The 17,785-nt window shown below is 35.8% G+C and overlaps 1 protein-coding gene across 1 annotated transcript in view; it reads right to left on the bottom strand.

Annotated features, from left to right (window-relative positions):
• CSMD1 (CUB and Sushi multiple domains 1) overlaps positions 1-17,785 on the bottom strand; it is a gene marked incomplete at its 5' end in the record, with an annotated part of 1,822,885 nt that overhangs the window by 525,326 nt on the left and 1,279,774 nt on the right. Inside the window, one exon of the mRNA XM_082444064.1 lies at positions 5,537-5,624. Within this exon, the coding sequence (XP_082300190.1) occupies positions 5,537-5,624 (88 nt within the window). The remainder of the gene's footprint in view (positions 1-5,536; positions 5,625-17,785) is intronic.

Raw genomic sequence — 17,785 nt, forward strand, 5'->3', positions numbered from 1 at the left:
TTTCAATTAATACGTCTGCTCCAACTTTAAAGTATAATTGAATTTTTTCCATTATAGCAAGTGGAAAAAAATAGGAAGCAAGAAAAACATTCCAACAAGCCAAGAAAGCAGGTGTATGTACAGGATGGAGGGAAGGAGAGCCCCCTCCCCACCCAGACACCTCTCCACCATTCTCCCCATCCACGGAGAAGACTATGTTCTCTCACTGACACCCTGAACGTTGCAACAATAAAGCCTTCAGTAGCTTACAATTTACCTGTGTTTCCCTCATTCCTCCATCATTTAAAAAATAATTCAATAAAAGAACTTAATAAAAATCAATTCTTAAGGAAAATAACACCATACTTATTTCCTGGTTTATACACAATCTCTAAGTACATTTCTTAAATATTTTCATGTAAGAAGAGGCAGTAGCTCTGTTGTCACTGAGACTGAACTACAACAGAGAAGTAATAAAATGCACCACAGCAATATTTTAATAGCTGTACATAAAATCATCAGTGTGTCACAAGAAAAAGAACACAGTTGAAGGTGGGAATTAGTAGAAATGAGCATCAGTCTATCAAGAGACTTGGGTTATAGATTTTTTTCTGTTTCTCACTGATTGTGTAGTTTTCCATTATGTACCTCAGTTTCTCCTTCCACCTGGCACCTCTTAACTTCATAAAGTGTATTATACAAGATCCCTTGGGGAAAAAAGGGGGGCTAAGACATAGCAACAGAAGTTATTAACTTGAATGGTAATATATAAATGCCAATAATATAAGTTAAATATTTAGTTTTGAAGTCATAACTATCACTCTTTCAACTCCCAAATTCCATTTTGAGCACAGGTCATGTTTTAAGAAAATGTCATTGATCTATTCTCTGACCAAGGGTGTTAAAACTTAATTGGTTTAGCGGAGTACTAATGAGGCTATGATTGTACATCCCTAGGGATAGGCTTGTTAGCTTCAATTTAATGCAATTCAACAGAAAAATAGTGTCTACCCTGAGGTGGGCACAGTAATGAGACATAAGATCAATAATCCTTCCTCTTTCCCTCGGGACCTCATGATCTAACATGACAGAAACACACATCTAACATAAATGTATGTTTCTATCATTCTAAGATGAGTCTAAGATGATAGAAACAGAAATGGGTGTCACAAACACAAAAGTGCTGAGAAAAGTTGAAATAATGGGATGAAGCAAGGTGGGAGTGTCCTGCAGATAGAAGCCACCTGTGCGGGTGGAGGAGGGCAGAGAAGACTGGGATACACACCACCTTACAAAAAATAAATCCTAGGGAGGACCACGGAGCATCTGCCAGTACTTCCCAAGCTGGCCTCTCCAGGCTGCTCATCTGTTCTGTACTAGCCTGCCCTACTCTACTTGTGTCTCTGAGAACAACCATCATGAGAACAACTGAGAATAACCATCATGGGTGGTCTAGGTGGGGCAGGAAGGAAAACCATCCTTGGTGAAGAATGTGACTGGGATGGAAAGCAGGAACACAGACCCTGAGGGTACAGTGGCTAGTCTCAAGAGGAGCGAGTTTTAGGATAGGTACTGCAGCTCATTTACATCTAGGGTTGCTGCTAAATGGGGTTTGGCTATGAAGGTTAGTGAGGGCAGTTCATATGAAAGGAAAGGAGAGACATCAGGGAGGTCCCTATTACATGTTACATATGATAAAAGATTTTAATGATATATCTTAGGATTGTAAATGTACATAAAGAATCTGTAACACGTGAATGTATGCAGTGTTTATACAAATATATAATATTTATGTAATACACATGAAGAAAACCGTAAGGTCTGGCAGTGAGTAGCATGGCTGCTGCTAGCCAGTGAGAATGCGACACCCCTCTCAGTAATCAGTTAGGGCAAGTTATCCCTTGTGCTGAGCAGAGGCAACCGCAGGCTAAAAGGCATGGCTCTGAACACTGGGCCTCAAGGTCAGATTTCAACCGTATCCTGACTCCTCACTTGGCTGCTTTGTGATGTCCACACACTGCACACCTCTCTCCAGGGGTCCTGCATGGTAGGTGTGAAACCATTTAGTCATTATCATTTTCCTTATTACAAACCCCTAAAGTCAAACCTTATTACAAAGTTTGAGGTCAATAAGATCCAGTTTCAAATCTCAGCTCTAACCATGATTGGATATCTTATTATGTTGAAATTCTGAATTTCAACAGCTGTATTTGCAAAATGGGGATAATTATATCTGCCTGTACACAGGCTATATATCCTACTAGCATAGGAAACAGATGAATAATAAATGCCAGTATCCATCCATAAATTCTCCATCTCTACTCCAACTCCATCCCTTATATATTTGTATTTGAATTGCTCCATCAATCTATTCATTAATATTCAGTTCTAATGAATACACTTCGTCTTCAAGAGAGCAACTGATGGTGAAGAAAATTGTCAGAAAATTGTCCATGGATTGATCTAAATTCAAATAAGAAAGCTTTGTACTTTAGGCTTCATTTATTTAGAATTCTTTATAGATAATACTGGAATGAATATTTAGATTTTCTAGGGAAAACAAAAGATTTCCAAAGAAACAAGAATAGTATAAATAAAATCAGATGAGGAATATTTTACCAACCTAATAAAGTATACTCTTTTCAAACAAAAAGAGCCCCAAATTACACATAATTACAGTGCTAACTACAAATGAATTCCATCCACTCCTCTTGACAATGTTGGTTATTAGTTTGGATTATATGTTAGTCATTCATTTTGATTATAAGAATTTAGAAAGAACTGAATTGCCTTTCATTAAAACCAGTCTCAAAAAGACTTTAAACAGTTAAGAACATCCCCTTTCTCTGTTTAAAACATGAACGTTTACAGTGAGCTTATTATATGCTAGGCACAGCCACATGTCATTTCAACTAATGGGCCTAAGATACCTTTCCATAATGATGAAAATCAGAATGCTCTCCCCCTAAGATCAGGAATAAGTCAAGAATGTCTCACCAATTCTACTCAACCCTGTAATATAGGTCCTAGCCAGCTCCTCCAGGAAAGAAAAATAAATAAAATACATTCAGATTGAAAAGAAAAAAATAAAACTGTCTTTATTTGTAGTTGACAGGATCATCTAGGAAGAAAGTCCTATGAAAAAAAAGTCGTAGGAACTACAAAAAAAGTTCATAAAACTAGCTTATCACAGTTCTGTATATATACATATAGGTATATACACACTGCACACTCATAGATGGCAAAATAATATTTACATTTTTATGTAATTTTATAGAAAATTTGATCTTTATATTATATTATTCGATTGCCTTAAACTTGGAGACATGTAAACAGCACAGAGATTCCCCAGAAAACTAAGAAAGTGAAAGACAAAGTCTCAGCTGAGATACTCTTTCCCTTTCTTGACTTGCCATGCACACACCCAGCTGGCTTTCCCCACAGACACATCAACACAGCCCCAATGGCTAATGCTTATCCTGAGTTAAACAGCTGCAGGAATAAGGCTGTTATAAGAATGAGATAGAGTAAAGGCCAGCATATTCACCTCAGATACTAATAAAATCTTCTGTTCTTGCCCTTGTGCTAAACAGATACTGGCCCTGAATGTTTCTGAATTCCTTGTTAACTTTTGAAGATTAAACAGTTTCTCTGGCTCTCTTTACCATACGATGCAATTTGAACAGTTTGCACAGTCAGACAAAATTTAATTTGCTTTGTTTTAAAACAGAGCTCTGCCACATAGACCAAGGAGGTTTCTGAGTTTCAGGGATGACAGAGTGCTGGATGGGCAATCCCCTCATACACAAGTGCCTTTGACAAACACCCTTTGAGTTCTTTTGCACCAGGCACTATTCCAGTCACTGATGAGGCAGAGACAATAAGATACTATCCCCGTCCTGCAGAAGCTTAAGTTGGGTGGAAGAAATGGATGTGTAAAATGAATAATGCAGAGTCACTGCTGTAACTCTAATGGAGGGATGTGTAAGGCTTTTGGGAAGCAAGGTTTGAAGGACACTTTCTGGTAGGAGGTGACTTTTGAGATAAGAAAGGAATACATAGGACAGAAAGCTCCATGGGTTCTAGCCAAGAATGTGTAAATTTCACCTATTTGCATCATTTTAAAAGACATCAAATTATTGAATGCCTTCAACTGACAGCTACTTTACATTTGAAATCAGTAGTTTTCTTTCTTAGCTGACCACCACACCCACTGGACACAACAAACCCCCTGGGGTGCTAATAACTACTCACAATCACCCTTGCTCTGGGGAACTTCCTTGAGCCGAATGGAGGAAGCCAATGATGAAAGGCAAGGGTGGTGAGCCCAAAATGTAAACGATTTGTTCCCTGAAATTCCCCATAGATTGAGACTGAAGCTAATCTCCAGTTAAAATCAACTTCCCGCTCAGCTTTCTACTCGGATTCTATCCTGCTTTCTCTGTTCCCCATAACCAGAGGGCACTTTTCCGAAAACCACTTGAATAAGAGTCCCCATCTCAGGCTCTGCTCCAAAGGAACTTGAACTAAAATACTAACACCTTAATGTACACTCAGAGTTTGTGATATTTAAACTGCAAACATTCCAATTGTCTATTCCATTTGCAACATGACAGAAACTACTATGAAGTCAAAAGTATTTCAGTAGCACAGCTATACACTTTTGTTTCCTTTTCATGTAAAAAAATTATATATCATTTTACCTACTTCATTACAGCCACCCTACAGACAATTTTATTATTTTTCTATCCTTTAAAAAAAAACACTGCTACTCCAATTTCACTGAATAACATTTCTTCTTCCTTCTCGAATAGTATCACTACTTTCTTTCAATTTTCAGCTCACTTTAGTAGGCTAAACTCTACAAACATCTTTTCTTGTTTCTTTCTCAAAAATAGTGAGATTATAAGAAAGATAAACATATTTCTTGCTCCCCTTTACTCTTTGATTTTGCAGCTTACTCCTAATACTAGTATCCATCTTGTAAGTTGGAAAATGTTCAATTTCTTGAACTAATTGAAAGGAATGCAAAAATCTAGAAAAAAATCACTATTATAATCACTACTACATTCATAATGTAACAACTATAAAGCATTCTCTGGTAATCATAATGCAGTGAAATGAATCATAATATCTTCTGTCATAAATTGCATTGACTGCCACTCACATTCATTATTATAAAAGTTTATTTAATGAAATAATTATGAGGCTATAGTTAAATTTTTGTACCATCTACTTTTTAAAACATTAACAAAAATGCATTCGAATATGGGAAGGTAGCAAATTAAAAACAGAATAAAACCCCTGGAGACAAATTTTGATCATATCTATATAGAGTTAAATTTTTAATAATGGCTTATATACTGAAAGGTACAAACTCTGGAGTATCTGGAATTTTTCAGCACAATATGTTTTAGAATTCTACAGATATTATAGATGCATAATAATTGAGAAATTGTATCTTTAAATTAAAAGGAAAAAGAATTAAAACTACAAGATAAAATTATATATGTGTTAGAAAATAACATGTTATTGAAATAATTACTTCATCTCCTACCTGAAGTCCGAACCCGTTCTTCTGCCGTTTTCTGGAATCCCAGGATCTGGACACATGTCAGAGACCAAAGCAACACCTCCTTGAGTTACTGTAATAGAAAGAAACATTATTACACTTTCATGTAGCTGTTCAGAAAATATCCAGATAATAAATTTACATTAGGTAGATTTGTTTCTTAAATGCTGATGCCTTAACATGTGATTTCTTTAAGAATTAAGATAGGGCTTCCCTGGTGGCGCAGTGGTTGAGAATCCGCCTGCCAATACAGGGGACACGGGTTCGAGCCCTGGTCTGGGAAGATCCCACATGCCACGGAGCAACTGGGTCCGTGAGCCACAACTACTGAGCCTGCGTGTCTGGAGCCTGTGCTCCGCAACAAGAGAGGCCGCGATAGTGAGAGGCCCGCGCGCTGCGATGAAGAGTGGCCCCCACTTGCCACAACTAGAGAAAGCCCTCGCACAGAAACGAAGACCCAACACAGCCAAAAATAAATAAATAAATAAATAAATAAATAAATTTAAAATTACCTTTCTAAAAAAAAAATTAAGACAGTTTAGCTAGATTAAGATAAACCGATTCTTATTCCTGAAAAACAGACTTCTTACCCAGGATGCCAACAGCCTTTGGTTGGAACTCTTTCCTCTACTAAAGAAGTCTAAATTTAATTTTAAAACATTTTCTCATTATGATCACCTTTATGACACGTTACAATCAAAAGCATGATGGGAAAAAAGAGCATCATGCCATAAATATCTTAGCTTATATAGAAGAAAGCTTTCATTCATTCCCATGGATGAAATGGAGATGTTAATTATCTATTAAGATCTATACAAGAACCTGCTGTATAAAAAATATATACATATATATAAATAAATAAAATAAAACTCAAAAATTCAAAAGAAAGATCTATACAAGAGATATTTTACATAAAATTACCTATTATATCTTAAACCTCAAGCATGCTTATCATTGAAGTAAAAAAGGTAATGGTCTTCTTGTGCAGATGTGATTTATTTTTTGAATCTGTTTTATAAAGAGCCTTTCCTCCTGCTGGGATGTTGCACAGTCAGAATAGTTTTTAAAGGCTTCATTTGCTTGTTAGAGTGGCTGCTACTCCAATAACTATCCCACTCTATCTAATTAGTGTAATCCAATCAAGGCAGTTCCCTCTTTCTTTACAGAAATTTGTTCAACGGTGGTTGTGACTCAATTCAGTTCAATGATGCTTGAGAGGAAGCCGGCAGGAGTGTTTCTGGGGAGACGTTCCTGCTAGCTCATAGAGATCATCTCTTTTTCACTCTGGACCTTACCATGTTTGAATTTCAAATGTGTAACTGTTGGTACCATCTTGCTATAGTTCAAAGATGGAGGCAACAGCATGAATAGAAAAGACTGAGCAAGAACCAGGACCCCTGATATCATAGTTGAGACAGAAACATTGACCAACTCAGAAACCTACACTAGCTCTGAATATCCTGTTGGATGATTCATATATTTCCTACAATTCAAACTCATTTGAATACATGATTTTATTATTTGCACCTGAAAAGCATTCTTACAAATATAAATATGTTCACATATATTTTGAATAATACCATAAGAAGGAAAAAAAAGTCTGGGTAGATACTGAAATCCTTAAGCATTTAATTAAGACTATGCATAAAAAAGGCACTAATAATTATAGCAAGATTTAGTTTTTATTGCTAAATTAGGATGAAACTGTGATATGGATATAACCCTTCATTAAATACCAATCTTACCAGAATATAAAATTTTCTTTCCTAAGTATTTAACATTCTCAACTGAAAAAAATAATCCCGCAAGTTGGGCAGTGAAATTAGAAGATGGTGGAATAGAAGCTCCAGGCCCTCATTCCCCCATGGAAACATCAGACAAATAACTATGGGCTAAATAACTTTGTATGAACCCTGGAAACTAATCAAAGATCTACAGCAACTGGGCAAATGCCCAATGAAGAAAAAGTCACGTTCATAATAGTGGAAAATTTCAGGGAATTTTTACGTGCTTTTGCCCCACACTTTCCCTGACATGGCACTGGTGAGAGGAAGGGGCCCATTTCCTGGTTCCCTACCAGAGAAAGAGGACCAAAGAGGAACTTGTTTAGTTTACAGTGTTCTGGTCTGTCTGTGGGCCCGGTGTTGAAGGACTAGTTCCTGCCTTGTCTGACTCAGGCATAGGCTGGGGAATGGCAGCTGGAGGCCAATAAGACAGCAGTGGACACTTGGCTATAAAAACTACATGGGGGCTGCAGCCAAGCGGACAGGTGTGGGCAAGAGATACAGGCAGAGCAATACTGCAGAACACAAAAGACCCTGAGAAGGGGCTCCAATGAGGCTCTTTGGAGAATCAGGATATTTTAAAGCAGCTGGGGGAGAAACACACAAACATATACCCAGACCCAGACAGAACATGTGAGCAGTAAGGACCTGAGAAGACCTTACTTCTTCACCGCAGACTGATCTCAAGGCTCAGTGGCCCACTAATTTGTAAAAGTCTCCCACACCACTCCGCAAGACTGGGAAAGGTGGCTCTTTCTTTGAAATGACAACTTTTTAACAAACATCACAAGGCATGCAATAAAATATGGGAACATGGCCTATTCAAAGAAACAAAATTAATCCTGGCACTAGGCCCTGAAGAAATACACAAATTGGACTTATTAGACAAAGATTTTTTAAAAACTATCTTAAATATGAATTTGAGTAAATAATGGTTGTACACCTCTCAAATTTCAGAAAAGACATAGATATACAATTCCAAGGAGCTCAATAAACTCCAAGTAGAAAAAACTCAGAGACTCACAGTGAGACACATAATCAAACTACCAAAAGATAAGGAAAGAATCTTGAAAGCAGAAGGAGAAAAGCAACTCATTACAAACAAGAGATCCTCAATAAAATTATCAGTTGATTTCTCAGCAGAAATCTTTTAGGCCAGAAGGCAGTGGGGTGATACATTTAAGTGCTGAAAGAAACAACACTGTCAACCAAGAATTCTATAGCCAGCAAAACTACCTTTCAAAAATGACAGAAACATTAAAACATTCCCAGAAAAACAAATGCTGAGGAGTGAATTACTACTAGACTTGTCCTATTAAAAAATTCTAAAAGGAGTCCATTTTCAACTTGAAATGAAGGGGCACTGGACAGTAATTCAAAGCCACATAAAAATACAAAGTTCTTTGGAAAAGGCAAATATGGGAAAAAAGTTAAAAAAAACAAACTATTATTGTAATTTTGATTTACAGCTCCACTTCTTAATTTTTATAGGATTTAAAAGACAAATACATAAAATAATTACGAATCTATGTTAATAGGTACACAATATAGAGAGCATAATTGTGACAAATAGCAGCTGGGGGAAACTGTAAAGGAGTGAATTTTTGTGCGTGATTCAGGTTAAGTTGGTATCAATTTAAGACACATTGTCATAAATTTAGGATCTTATGTGTAATCTTCATGGTCACAACAAAGAAAATATGTATAGAACAAACACCAAAGGAAATGAGAGGGAGTCACGTGTCACTATAAAAAATTAACTGTCAGCCATAAAAAGGAATGAAATTGTGCCATTTGCAGAGACATGGATGGACCTAGAGACTGTCATACAGCGTGAAGTAAGTCAGAAAGAAAAAGAAATATCATACATTAACGCATATATGTGCAATCTAGAAAAATGGTATAGACGATCTTATTTCCAAAGCAGAAATAGAGACACAGATGTAGAGAACAGACATATGGATGGCAAGAGGGAAGGCAGGGGTGGGATGAACTGGGAGATTGGGATTGACATATATACACTAATACATACAAAATAGGTAACTAATGAGAACCTACTGCATAGCACAGGGAACTCTACTCGGTGCTCTGTGGTGACCTAAGTAGAAAGGAAATCCAAAAAGAAGGGGGGATATGTATATGTATGGCTGATTCACTTTGCTGTACAGTAGAAACTAACAACTGTGTAAAGCAACTATATTCCAATTTTAAAAAAATTAGCTGAATGCAAAGAAAGATAGTAATGACCTACCACCAAATCAACTGCCATCAGTCTGATATTTCTACTGCTTTTTTCTCCAACTCCATAGTTTCACAGTCTGTAGCATGTGCTAGGGCAGGTTTCTCAACCTGCACTCAGTGGTCTGCTAAAAGGTCTCTAAAATTTATTTTCTAAAAAGATTCTAGTTTTAATAAAAGTTCAAACCCCAATGCAGAATCTTACTTCCACCGTATTTTTTCTGCGCCCATCAGTTATGTGACTCCCACATTCCCTCAAGCAAAACAGTCACTGCTGTGTCAAATGAAGCCATTTTCTTCAAGCTGAATGGCCATCACTGTTTCTATCAGACGTAGCCCATGCTAGTGTGGTTCTCACTGCACTATTTTAGAGTACCAAGCTGGTCTAAAAAACAACTGAAAGGCTTAGGAACGTCTACTTCTATTCTGCTTTTCTGTTTTTCTCACATGGAAAAGTAGTTAAAAATAAATGACAAATTGGAGGTACCCATGCAAATCAGCTCAAAACACTCTGGATCTTTTTTTAAGTAATGTCAAAGTTGCCTACTTATTCAAAAAAAAGGGTACTTAGTTGGAATTCTTTGAGAGCACAGAATGAAATAGATAAGTCTGAACAGCTTGCAGATGGCAGAAGATAACAAAAAAGTGATGAGAGATGTATATAAAATATGGCTGATTTTCTGAAACAGAAATAGGCTTATAATGGGATAATGAAAGAAAAAATATGGTGACAAACAGGTTATGCACAAGTAAACAATGAGCTCCACAAATCCCAACTACCTATTCCATCAGCATCATGAACAATTAACTTCTCTGAAAACTGAAGCTTTAAAGTTGCAAAGAATCATGGAGATCCATCTGTTTCAAGCAGGATCCCAATGCCTCAGAGAAACATTTTCAAAAGAGAGGAATCACTGGGCTTACTATCATTTTAACTCTAATTTTGTCAACTTATACATCAAATCTCACAGGACATATGCCATAGATATTAATAAATATATGAAACTGCAGTCAAAACCTTAGAATTTAAAATCAAAACTGGAGTATTCCATAGGTAGATTAATGACCCATCATTGACAGTAAAGCAAGGTGTAAAGTTATGCAAGTGGATGAACAGATATAAATTAGATGGTTTGTAAAAGACTTCGAATGAATTTAGATTTAAAATGTGCAAATTATATTAATGTATATATAATCAAATGACTTTTTCAAAGCATGCTGATTCACACTATCTCATTAGACCCTCACAAGTTTCTTATGAGATATGTAGAGCAGTAAGGAACATGCTTCTCCCATCGAATTGTAACCAAGCAGGACCCTACTGGGCCTTCCCTGGACAGATCCCCCCATGTCCTCTGCCTTCTTCTTGTCTGTAGAAAACTTTAGCCTCCAAGACCTTCCCCAAGTTCCAAATAATAAATTTAATCAGAGAAGTGAGAAAACACAGGAAGAAAGGAAAATGGTCAAGCAAGACAAACTAGTAATACTTTAGCCATTAAACAAAGTCAAGGACTTTTAGTTCCTCCTCAAGAGTTATAAAAAATATTCTGAGCCACGTCCTTTGAGCTGTTTTGCAGATACCGAAACCCCCACCAGGTGGGAGAAATTAACTGCATGCTGCCCATAAGCACATAGACCCCAGACCAGTTGGAACCAGAAGGTTGATGATGTTGACTCCCGATTACCTCACCACCAACCAATCAGAAGAATGTCCACAAGCTAATCATGGACCCCACAACCCACCTCCCCTCACCCCATTTTTAAAAACCTTTCCATGAAAGACTTCAGGGAGTTCGGGCCTTTTAATCACTAGCTGCCTGGACTCCTTGCTTGGTGCCCTGCAATAAACACTGCATTTTCCTTCACCACAACCCGGTGTCAGTAAATTGGCTTTACTGCATGCAGGTGAGTGGACCCAAATGTGGTTCAGTAACAAAATTATCCTGTTCTCTGAGGACATGTCTTGTGATTGTCAATTCAAATTCAAAATGAACTTTTTCTTTAACGAATTATATAGCTAGACTAGTGTCCTAGCAAAGGAAGCAACTAACACAAAAGAAGTATAAACAACTACTTCTATGATAAAGGAGACCATAAACAAATAAATTAGTGGAGACAACATTTACATTACTGAAACAATCAGAAATCATTGTAAATGAAGTGCTAAGAATAGTGATGATGACGATGATGATGATGATAATGTAAGATTAAACATTTACTCTTGGCTAGAAACTCCAAGCATCATTTACACACATTCTAAACTGAATCCATACAACCATCCCATGAGGAGATCATGTTAAACCCACTTTCCAGGAAAGGAAACTGGGGACAGAGTTACATTCAATTGATTACAAAATCCAGGTTCCTTTGCTTACATTTCCTGCAATGAGCTAATGAGACATTTATATTAAAGGGTTTGTAAATTGAAGTGAGGCTTCTAAAAATAATTTTTTAAAATTCTTAATAATAAAATTCCTTTTATATTAAAAATGAATATAATATATGGTCCCAACCATAAGGCTTTAGTTCAAACACCATCTGGTGGTAGTTTTCCTGCAGTAAAAAGACCAGGTTCACAGGCTTTCCACACGATGCCATGAGCCACCTCCAGAGCACTAAAACAATGAATTGACTTGAATGTTAAATCTTCATGTAAGATGCCATTATTTTACAATAAAATTTAGTTTATATACCTTTGAAATAATAATCCAAAATAGAAACCATTTAAAGAAACACATTTTTTAGTGAAATTGCTCCTGTGCTGTATTAAAACATATTTTTACTGTTGATATTTCTTTCTTTAGAGACCTGAAGACATGTTTCAGCTGTATCAATTTTTGAGACTAATTCTTATCATTTTAAACCTTCAGAGAGGTGACATGTTTCTAGTTGCATAACAGTCAGGAAGGTTGATACACAAAACACATTCTGGGTGAAATTCCTTGATATCAATATCTCCACTCTATCAATGACCTTTAGATGACAGACACCCATGCTAGGCATGTGTTTGGGGGATACTGTAAACTTCAGGCTTTTCTGCTATAATCAGTTTGAAATAAGTCAACACTGACATTTGTTCCTTCAGCATTTAATGGACTGAGGCTGTACTGAAATGAAAAGCAACACCTACTTTTTAATGCATTTCCCCTTTCTGATTTGCAAGAGGTTTTATCTCTGCAAGGATGAAGCATCCGTATTACTCCTTCCTCAAAAACTAGTAACCTGATTAAATGTTCATTTCAACAACATTTTGATATTGTAATTTCTTTCATTTAGCTATAACAGGATTATTTTCACTTAAAGGGCATTGCATGGGACATTTTTACATGCATAACAGAATTTTGAGTACTTTTCTCTTTCTACTGAATATTTGCAGTCTTTACCAGTCACTGGTTTTGTTTTTGTTTTTGCACATATTGACAAGCTTTACAGAAACAGGTTAACAAGAATTGTTGACGTTTTGATAATAAATTCTTATCGCAACATTAGGGTTTAAAATGGATAGTTTACATAGAAATAAGTTGTTAAAAACACATTGCTTTGATGTGCATTGTTTGGACCTCAGATTAATGGATGGACAATGAAACAGCCCACAAACAACTGACTGGCCTTGTGTGTGAGAGTCTAGGATGGATTTTCCAAGTGTTTAATTTAATACAATGCCAGACATTTTTGTCTGGACTCTCTCTCTTTTATCATTACATATTTTAATTCTCTGACTTTTAAAACACTAGAAATTGAATGCCTATTATAATTATTTTCATATCTTGATTTTATCCACGTTCACTTATTTCCAATTCTAAGGCCATAGTCTTAAACTATCTCTTAGTTTACAGTAATTTATTTTTAAATCATATTTTAGCTTTTAACGTAATAAACTATACTAATGTAATAAATGCATTATTGAGAAACTCTTTCAAGAAATTATTAATGATTCTCTATTGTACAACAAATAAAGACTATTTGGCCAGCATTCAAAACCAGTCTTTCTAACATTATTCCAACTGCTACCTGCAGGGAGCTTATGGTCCAGGTAATTTTAAATACTCCAAATTGTCTCACTATTAAGCTTTTACTTTTCTTTACCATTGCCTCTTATTGATTTTTTTTTTTTCTGACAGAGGCAAAAAACAAGTAGATTTCTTATAAGGGCTATAACATTAATAATTATCCTCCAACTGCTAAAATCACCATGGCAGCAAATATTCAGAGGAATTATTTTCTTTATGTATCTTCAAGTTAAACCAAGATGTTTATTTGGTATCCAAATAAAATGAAATATAAGAATATGTTAGTACAAAATCAGTATAAATTCACAGCACTGAAATTTTTACAAGATCCCTGAGTTGTCCTTTTAGCTGTCCGATTACATACCGTCCTTAAAGATGTTTACTTGGATGTATCCTGGCAGCACCCAAAAGAGATGTCTCGGACCTCCACTGGCCCCCACAAATGCAGAGTGACTGTCACCCAGGGACTAAGCTGCCTTAGCTTGAGGTATCACAGCCTGTCACTTCCGCTCTAGTCTCTTTGTGAGAATTTAAGGACTCTGGACTTAGGATTCATGAATAATTTTTAGGGCCTACTCAGAGATGTCTTGCAGGATACCTAATTATTCATGGTCTTCTAACAGTAAAGATAGCATTTGACCAGGTCAATTTATATTACTACTTTGCATAGGATCTAAAGTACTAGTCTAATAACCTTGAAACATGAGAGAAAAGGGGAAAAATATCTCAAAGTCAGTGTACAGTAAAATTGATTTCAGGATTATACATATATATATAATTACTTTATATTTAAATATCAGATATTTAAGTATTTTATTTTAGAGGTAATACATTTAAATTCTAAAACCTTATTTGTCAATTAGTAGATTTAAAAAATAGGAAATATTAATTATCTAAGTAATGAGTACCCATAGAAAGTTTTTATCATAATAGTTTATAAGTGATTTCAGAAGCTTGTATTTAAGTACGTTCTAATACAGTAAATATAAATGATGTCAGCATGTATCATATACTTTATGTATATATTTATTTTTTCACTTATACATATATTACATATGTATTCATATGTTATTAAATAATTTTTAAAACTTAAATTAATTTAAATAAATATTAAATATATATATGCAACCAAATATATATTAATAACTATTATTTGCTTATACAGAAGTTAAAATATATAAATATTAACATTATTAAATTAATAACTATTATTTGCTTACACAAAACAGTTAAAATATATAAATATTAACATTATTAAATTAATAATATTTAATATGAATGATTTGTCTATCATATATATTTTTATAACATACTTTTATTAATATTTGTTTACAGGGATACTATACAATAAGAGAATGCTTAGTTCTTCTTTATGTATTCTAGCAGGGCAGAAATGTTAAATTCTCTGAGAATTTTTGTGATACTCATAGTTTAAAATTAATAATATATCAGTAAATCAAATAGATATGGTCACTCCTAAAATTCTCATTAAATCAAAATCTGTGTTTGTAATTTCACTCTGTACCTTATTCAGATGTTTTGCAAATGTGTAATTAAGAAACAGATGATTTTTTGACTATTATAAAACAATTCTTGCAGAATGCTGATGGCCATTTTGAAAACACACAGCTGCAAGGTATTTGGAAGAAATAATAATTAGTACACAATGATATAATATGTGCATAATGTTTCAATTTTACACATTATCAATTATTAACTATAGCTCTTTAAAGACATAATGGCATATCACCTCTAGTGCCGAGATCATAGATATTAAAAATCACTGTAAAAACTATAAATTACTTAAAGTCATGCTATAATTTTTATTTATATGGTCTCAACTGAATATATCACACTGCTTTTCATTTGTTCCTCATTATTATAGATCTGCAAATATATTTTTTTTAACATCTTTATTGGAGTATAATTGCTTTACAATGGTGTGTTAGTTTCTGCTGTATAACAAAGTGAATCAGCTATACGTATACATATATCCCCATATGCCCTCCTTGCGTCTCCCTCCACCCTCCCTATCCCACCTCTCTAGGTGGACACAAAGCATCGAGCTGTAGATCTGCAAATATTAAAAGAGTAAGAATCTAATATTAATTAGTATTCTATTCATTTCTACAAAAATGTGTGAAATTTAGTTTGTATAAGGAATTATGCAATATTAATAAAAGAAAGAAGGGAATCATGGCATGTGATGTATTATGGCAGGCCTTTTCATATTTGTTACATAATTTAATCCTCACAAAATCTCTGTGAGGGAACTGTTACTTTTTCTGTTTGAGAAAGGAGGAAAGTGGAGTTGGAAGGTTAGTTTGCATATCCTATTTATTTAGCTGATAAATCTTCAGGGCCCATATCATTCTTACTATATTAATCCACTTTTTTACTCTCAGCCAAGAGGGGGTCTTTCAAGGAAGTTGTAAGTGACAAATTGTAAAACTGTAAGGTGTAAGTAGTGGTTGTATTTTGTATTTATTTTTTGTCTTATCATAATACTCTACAATGAAAATAGGTTCTTTAAGCACAAAAAAACACATGTGAAAGTGAAACAGAGATCTTCTTTTCCATGTCCTCCTGCCCACATGCCTTCCTCTGGGAAACCTCCCAGCCCAAAGTCCAGCTACGACCTTTCTCGCCTTCCTTGTCTACCAGTGTGGGCCAACAGTGGGTATCTTGCCCAAATCAGGCCATGCTTCCCGTGAAAATAACTTATGGATTTGCATTTAAAAATATATATATCTGGGCCCTTAGCATTGACTTTTTTGAGAGCTGTAGCTCTGATGTATAAAAGACAGGAGGCAGTTAGTGGAGAAAGCTGTGTTTGAAAGGGTACCACTATACAGTCTGCAGGCGTTAGGTGACACAGTCAGCCAAGGGAGAGTAGGAGGAGCAGAGGCTCAGAGGGCGAGGGGAGCAGCTGGCCATGCAGGGGTGGGCTCACAGGCCTGCTGGTACTGAGAGGAGATGGAGCAGCCTTTCAGAAAGGAGCCCATACACCTCTGTCCATCACGTCTTAGCTCTTGAGGGAAACACTAAGAAAGTAACCAGTCCCAATAATCATGGCTCCCTAATTTTAGTACATAATTCGTCCTAACAAGGACACTCTTTTCCTTAAGTGATTCTGGTAACCAAAAGAATCTAATTTTTTTAAGTTATCAAAAATAAAGAAAAGTAGCCAACATCCTGAACACTGACAACATCAAATGCTGGTGAAGATGTGGAGCAACAGGAACTTTCATCATTGCTGGTGGGAATGCAGGATGGTGCAATCACTTCAGATGAAAATTTGTGGTTTCTTATAAAAATAAACACACTCTTACCATACGATCCAGCAACTGTGCTCCTTGGTATATACCCAAAGGAGCTGAAAACTTATGTCCAAACAAAAACCTGCACACATATATGTATAATAACTTTATTCATAATTGCCAAAACTTGGAAGCCACCAAGATGCCCTTCAGTAAGTAAATAGATAAATTAACTGTAGTACTCCAAAGAATGGAATATTATTCATGAATTTAAAAAGCCATGAAAAGACATGGAGGGAACTTAAATGCATATGACTAATGAAAGAAGCCAATCTGAAAAGTCTACTACATACAGTTGACCCTTGAACAACATGGGTTTGAACTGTGTAGGTCCACTTTTAGGGGTCCACCTGTATGTGGAAGTTTTTTTTGAATAAATATACAGTTATCCCTTCGAATCTGTGGGTTCCACATCTGTACTTTTCAACCAACCTCAGATGGCAAATTTAATACACAATCTGAGGTTGGCTGAATCTGGAGATGCAGGATCCGTGGATATCAGAGGGCCAACTATGGGACTTGAGCATGAATAGATTTTAGCATACATGGCGGGTCCTGGAACCAATCCCCCATGGATACCAAGGGACAAATGTACTATACACTTTCACCTACCTATATGACATTCTGGAAGACACAAAACTATGGAGACAGTGAAACATCAGTGGTTGCCAGGGTTCGGGGGGTTAGAGAGGAGATGAATGGGCAGAGCACAGACGGCTTTTAGGGCAGTGAAACTACTCTGTGTGATGCTATAATGGTGGATACATGTCATTATACATTTGTCCAAACCACAGAATGTACACCACCAAGAGTGAACCCCAATGTAAACTACAGACTTTGGGTAATGATGACGTGTCCAGGTAGGTTCACCCTTGGTAACAA

Source organism: Balaenoptera physalus (genome assembly GCF_965194825.1).
Source record: "Balaenoptera physalus genome assembly, chromosome: 21".
NCBI classification, from domain to species: Eukaryota; Metazoa; Chordata; class Mammalia; order Artiodactyla; family Balaenopteridae; genus Balaenoptera; species Balaenoptera physalus.